The sequence below is a fragment of the Pinus tabuliformis genome, chromosome 2_2 (genome assembly GCF_031772625.1).
Source record: "Pinus tabuliformis cultivar Carrire ecotype Pingquan chromosome 2_2, CPIR1, whole genome shotgun sequence".
Lineage (NCBI taxonomy): Eukaryota > Viridiplantae > Streptophyta > Pinopsida > Pinales > Pinaceae > Pinus > Pinus tabuliformis.
This window is the reverse complement of record NC_142300.1, coordinates 523,349,337-523,355,882: the sequence shown is the minus strand read 5'-3', so window position 1 is coordinate 523,355,882 and position 6,546 is coordinate 523,349,337. Positions and strand designations below refer to the sequence as shown.

General features: G+C 33.1%; 1 protein-coding gene across 2 annotated transcripts; it reads left to right on the top strand.

Moving 5' to 3' along the window:
* The first annotated feature begins 2,991 nt into the window (after window positions 1-2,991).
* On the top strand, window positions 2,992-5,753 carry LOC149193656 (putative WRKY transcription factor 65). 2 transcript variants are annotated; one of them, XM_089404863.1, is made up of 4 exons: window positions 2,992-3,497; window positions 3,633-3,956; window positions 4,580-4,717; window positions 4,866-5,753. In XM_089404863.1, the coding sequence occupies exons 1-4, from the start codon at window positions 3,424-3,426 to the stop codon at window positions 5,461-5,463; spliced, it is 1,134 nt and encodes a 377-aa protein (XP_089260989.1). In that variant the 5' UTR covers window positions 2,992-3,423; the 3' UTR covers window positions 5,464-5,753. The 2 variants fall into 2 exon arrangements, with proteins under 2 accessions (XP_089260989.1, XP_089260987.1); XM_089404861.1 differs by having other exon boundaries at window positions 2,993-3,956.
* Window positions 5,754-6,546: the final 793 nt, after the last annotated feature.

The window sequence follows — 6,546 nt, the reverse complement described above, 5'->3', positions numbered from 1 at the left end:
GAGGGTAATTTATATTTATATTTTGTAATTAGAGAAATAGGTAAGCTCCAATGAGTAGGGGTTGGAATGAGTAGGGGTTTGGGGAGGACAACGAATAAATTAAAGAAATTAATAAATATAGTATTTTATAGTATTCACAATGGTATATGCACGGTTTTATTTGGGGAAATATTAATAGAAAGAGATTATTACATTTGGTTTAATTTTGATAAAAAACATTTTAATTAAGTAAATAAGTAATGATAATGGTAATGGCATATAATTAGTTATGTATTGAATTTAATTTATTGGGTTTGTTTGATTAATTAAGAGGGTAGTTTATATTTATATATTGTAATTAGAGAATAGGTAAGCTCAGTGAGTAGGAGTTGGGGGAAGACAACAAATAAATTAATGAAATTAATAAATATAGTATTTTATAGTATTCACAATGGTATATGTGCGGTTTCTTTTGGGGAAATATTAATAGAAAGAGATTATTACATTTGGTTTAATTTTGATAAAAAAACATTTTAAATAAGTAAAAAAGAATTAATAATGGTATATAACTAGTTAGGTATTGAATTTGATTTATTAGGTTTGTTTGATTAATTAAGAGGATCATTTATATTTATATATTGTAATTAGAGAAATGGGTAAGCTCTAGTGAGTAGGGGTTGGGGGAGGATAGAAAATAAATTAACGAAATTAATAAATATAGCATTTTATAGTATTCACAATGGTATATGTGAGGTTTTTTTGGGGAAATATTAATAGAAAGAGATTATTACATTTGGTTTAATTTTGATAAAAAACATTTTAAATAAGTAAAAAAGTAATGATAATGGTAATGGCATATAATTAGTTATGTATTGAAATTAATTTATTGGGTTTGTTTGATTAATTAAGATGGTAATTTGTATTTATATTTTGTAATTAGAGAAATGGGTAATTGGGTCAAGCTCATATTTGTGTGATATGGGGTCGTGAGAAATAGAACCTTTAAATCTTAGTTTCCATGATACTTCATTTTCACATTCAATTTCTTAGTTTCTAGTATACTTCATTTTCATGAGGATGACCAATTAAGTTACAATGTGAGGACTATGCTTTTTCTATCTATATGTTTTTTTCTAATTAGTTTTTTGGGTTAAAATTTCATTATAAATTTTGAAATTATATATTTTAATTGTTGAGAATGTATAATCTTGGTGCTTTAGAGTTTTGTACAATGTTGAATTGATTCATGCTTTCACAAGTACAATGTAAGTAATATAAAATTGCATCATCAATAAATGCTTTGTTGGATTACATTATAATGTGATGGTTTTTATAAAAGTAAAAAACTTAACAAGTTTAAATTCTTTCTTAATTAAATAGTGTAAATTATGAATAAGAATTAGTTTAATTTTCTTTATTTTATGTTTATCTATATATAAAATCCAAATTTAAAATAAAATTTATTACTATATTTTATATATATATAGATTGATTAAAAACCATATTTTAGAAAAATTTAAAGAAAATTACATCTTTTAATTATGAGAAGCAAAACCAAATTGATTTAGAAAATGTTAGAGATAAATAAGTGAGATTTTTGTTTATGATGTTAAGATTGGATTAAACCTTTTAAGTTTTTATGTTTTTAGTTTTGTTTTTTTAATCATATTTTTTTCAATAAATTTTGATTATTAAACCATTGGAATTTCAAATTTGAGTTTGTTAAATATATAGAGATTTATTGAGAATTTATTATCTCCATTTTTCATAGTTTTGACTTTATTTATGCATTGAAAAATGCATTACAAATAATGACAAACACAATTTCACTAAAATTGTATTCTTGAAATTTGGTGAACAAAGGAAAAATATAAACAATCAAACTTAACTGATTATATTTTCAATAAAAAGAAATTTTGATAAAAATATTCTAAAAATATACTTTCATAAATTTTGATTGGATTCCAATAAATATAAATAGATAAATTAAAAAAAAATCATAAAAAAATTCTTTTAAAATAAGTTGATTAAGAAAGAAGTATATACTTATATATAAAGTTAATTATAAATGATTTTGAAGATCCAGCAAGAATCATCTAATCTTAAATTAATAAAAAAAATGATATAAGCCAAACATACAAATTTGCTAATAAAAACAATTATAAAAGATTTAATAAAAATAATTTAATCTTATTATAAATATATTTTTATTATAAAAATTTAAAGATAATAAATATAAAAATTTCAATTAATTTAAAATTTTGAACAACCTACTTATTGAATTATTTTCCAATTAAACTTTTAACATTGATGCAAATTGGTATCAAGTTTTATAACATTTATGGATATCAAAGTTTCATGACATTTCTGGTTTGAAAGATCATTTTATTATAAAATTGCAATAATTTTATAGATTTTTTTAATATTATAACCCAAATTCATTTAAAAATTTAAAAATAATGAAATCCATGATTTAAGCTTTATGTTACATTATCTCCTTTAATAAAATAATCTCTAAAAAAAAGAATTCAGTTTTATTATTTGCGTCATCGTTTATCTCCGTCTCTTACTTTAATGTTTGAATCACAGAATACATAAAATTTTTATGATAAATGACCATTCCGTTTTGCAAACAGTTTAATAGAAAATTCTATATTTCTTTGTCAATGCCATTAAATAATTAAACATCACCTAAGTTTTTGGAGTTACACGTTTAATTTAAGAAAAAATGCGTGCTTAGGGGACAACCACGTTATGACACCATTGCAATGACCTAAGGCAGGGTGCACACCTCGATCTAAATGCTAGCACGTCGTAGAACTTGTCAATAATAAGAAAATATAAAATATGCGCACCTTTCATTTTCGACCTTGCAAGTGGGCTTGAATATTATTTATTTAATGAAACAAGAGCGGAGTCACATGAAGTATTGGTTTTTTCCATGTGACCACGGGCGGGCCGGCGGCCAATGGGAATTGAGCGTTGAAATAGCCAACACGCTTCAAAGGGCCGTTTACGTAGGGGGGAGGGAGATGGTTAGGTAGTGAAGATTTGAATACAGACGTATCTGTGCACGCAAATCCGATGCGCGAAAAACGCTTTTGCAGGGCTTTATAGTTCCGGGCTCGCCCGGCTCATACCTTTTCTCGTGAAGGAAGTACAGAGCGATCGTGTCCGCATCGGATTTTTGCCCCGCTAGAATTGCAGGATTTCGGCTTGAGTTTCCTGTGGCTGCCATTATCGCTGCGATAAATGAGAGCTTTTGTCGATATCAGGCGGTGAGATTTCAGATTTCCGGGGAGCCGTAATCAAACACCGACCCGACAGAGGCCGCGTATGGGAAAATGGCCACTGTCCGTTCATTTTCAGTGCAGTTATTGCAGATTGAATAACGCATGGTAGCGAACTGGTTAGAATTAGCTGGCTGGCGGTGCGTCGGAGAAAATGGTACCGGAGGATCACTGCTGCAATGAGATTAAGCGCGAGGAAATGGGAAAAGGATTTCAGCTTCCAAACAGGTCTTTGTCGCCGTCTTCTGTGCTAGAGTGTAATAGTTCCATGGCGTTTCTTGATGCTGCTTCGACGCCGGGGCTAATGAGTTTCGATCCGGGGTCTGCTGATGCTGATGCTAGTGTCTTTTATCCTCTTCGCAGGTGCGCCGCTACCTGTCTTGGAGGAGTGGCTGCTTTGTACCCGGAAAAACAGGAGAACTCATGCAATCAAAGAAATGAAGGGGAATTCATGTTCGGGACTTCTATTGTTAAGCAGGAATTAGAGGATCAGCTGGACTTTGTCCAGCCTGCAAGTTTTGTCTACAGCAGTGAGCTGGTCGAAGCGCTTCAAGCTTCCAGTAGTCTTGGAGAGGAAACAAATAACAAATCATGTGATTTGCCGGGCTCGCCTGTCAAGCGGGATTCGCCTGAGAGAAGCACCGGGGAGGACTGTGATGTCAAGGCTGCTCCGTGCTCTAAACGAAGGTAAGGGAAAATCCATGAATTTTAGTTTATTTTTAGTTTCTTTGATGATTTTTCGCCTTAAAAATTTGACATATTTTTGCTGTCTAAATCTTGCTTTTCTCAGTCGTTAGGATTCTCCCCTTTTCGCCCTTCAATTTCTGCCTTCAACGTGCAGAAATTCTCTCTTGTATTGCCCAGGCAAGTTAGGCCGTTCCAGCTAAAATTCACCGGGCCCTTTCAGGTTCTTCTATTGTAATCCATGACATTCATTACTTGATGATGATCCTATCAACAACTAAGATATATTACACCTAAGTCCTCCTAGTAATTCGGTAGCAATTTTCTGCTTTAAATTCTTTAGCTTCTTTCTGCTTTAAATTCTTCAGCGTCTTGAGTCGGTCGGCAGGCTCCTAAAGATGTATCGTTTTCCATGATAATTTAACTCTGAAATGTGCTAACTTTTTCTAAGCTATAACGCGGATTCACAACATAAATAAATAAATGAAAAGTAGAACCCTAGAAACGAATTTTTATTTACTGATATATTTTCTTTAAAGCTTCGATTCCTTTGGTTTGCCTTTTAAGGGACTGTGATGCCGGGAATTCACTATTTCTGTCTTTGCTTTTCGCTAAATTGTGTGCAGGAAGACAGTTGAGAAGAAAGTAGTATGTGTCCCAGTTGGCCCAGCGGATGGAAGGCAGAAGAACGATGGACCGCCCTCAGATAAGTGGGCCTGGCGAAAATACGGGCAGAAACCTATCAAAGGTTCTCCATATCCAAGGTGTTTATACTTTTACCCAAATTTTAGTACTTTCGACCTTTCTTAACTATAATATGTCTAAATGAAGAAAAGAACCCCGGTTTCAGTATTTTTCAAACCCTTGCAAGGCAGAAAATTCATCTCTGGTGTATTCTTTATATATATCTAGGGGTTACTATAGATGTAGCAGTTCCAAGGGTTGCTGTGCAAGAAAACAAGTTGAACGGAGCTGCACTGATCCATCCATGTTGATAGTCACATACACCTCAGATCACAATCATCCATGGCCTGCTAATCGTGCCAACTCCAATTCGAACGCCGGCCTCCCTCCAAAGCAGTCTCAGTCTCAGCTTGGAGTAGCTCCCATTGTCTCAGAAAAGAGTACCAACATTTCTCAGGAAGTGGCATCGACTCCAGAAGAGGCAGTAGCTTGTATAAATTCGTCTGATAATCTCTTCTCGCTGATCATAAACTCCCCTGGGAGACTAGAACAACGCGTGGTCTCTTCCATAGAAATTCAAGAAGACGAGCCTCTGGCATTCGTGCAGGATGTAGCTGAGCTATGCATTTCAGGTTCCAATAATTTAGATGATGATGATGATTTCTATGCGGACCTTGGGGAACTGCCCGACTCATCTGCGATTTTCAGCACAAGGGGTAGCATCTTCGAGGACGACGAGAACAGGAACAGTGGAGGAATTGATCGGTTTAGTTTCTTTTCATGGTCTGGGAGCTGCGGCATACTGGGAAACAATGCAGTCATCTGAATGACTTCGGGTATATATATTTATATAGAATGATCACTGCAATTTGGTACATGGGAGAGACTGAGCTTGTAATACAATTTCATGATATTGTAGCCTGATCTTCTGTTAGGAATTCATATTGTATTTTGAACAGATGTGAATTGTTGCAGAAATAGATAGAGGAATCTACCATCTGAATAATATATTTTCAAATTGAGAATTCTTGTACAATGCATTAAACTTTTGCCCTTGCATTGGTGGCTGTGTCTGAATATTTGTGGAAAAAGATGGTATTGCAAATTTCTTTTTAATTGGCTCCAATCATCCATGCCATAGGCGCTGAGAAGTATGTAGATATTGTTCTTTTGATTTTCCCATGAGCATTCTTACATTCAATAAGGCATTTTTGCCTTTGGTCACATCCCTCACGACCTAATACATGTTCTGCATTTAGTTTTTCTTTAATAAAACCTCCCAATTCCAGGTCCAAGCCACTTGCAGGGATAAAGGGGATAAACCTCATCAATATGCGCCTTATAATCCCAATTTGCCCGTTTAATACTTTTTTTTCAACATGAAAAAACCGACTATCTTTTATAGAGCAAAAGGTAGTTACATTTCCGTGATTCTGAGACTCCCAGAACCAGAAGTTCTTAGTACATCATAGAATATCTATTGTGCGAAATTTGATCTTCTGAATTCTGAATACTACTTATCTATAAATCTATTTGCTTCAAACAAAAGACATAATAGCAACAGCTTCTAAACCCGTTAAATACCTACAACTGTTGTATGATATATTGTCCACTCCAAGAAAACAAAAATACGCTGTTGTATGATCTATTAACCAGTCCATCAAGAAACAAAAATACACTATTGTCTGAACTATGTTTATCAATCCAGGATGAAAATAAGAGTTAAATACCTACAACTGTTGTATGATATATTATCCAGTCCATCAAGAAAACAAAAATACGCTGTTCTATGATCTATTAACCAGTCCATCAAGAAACAAAAATACACCTTTGTCTGAACTATGTTAATCAATCCAGGATGAAAATAAAAATTTGAAACCTCAATGGTCAGAGCGAAGATAATCCAAAA

Coding starts and splice junctions, on each gene's coding strand:
- LOC149193656 (XM_089404861.1), top strand. CDS start 3,424: ATGGTACCGGAGGATCACTGCTGCAATGAGATTAAGCGCGAGGAAATG. Junction 3,957..4,579: donor GCTCCGTGCTCTAAACGAAG/GTAAGGGAAAAT, acceptor AATTGTGTGCAG/GAAGACAGTTGAGAAGAAAG. Junction 4,718..4,865: donor AAAGGTTCTCCATATCCAAG/GTGTTTATACTT, acceptor ATATATATCTAG/GGGTTACTATAGATGTAGCA.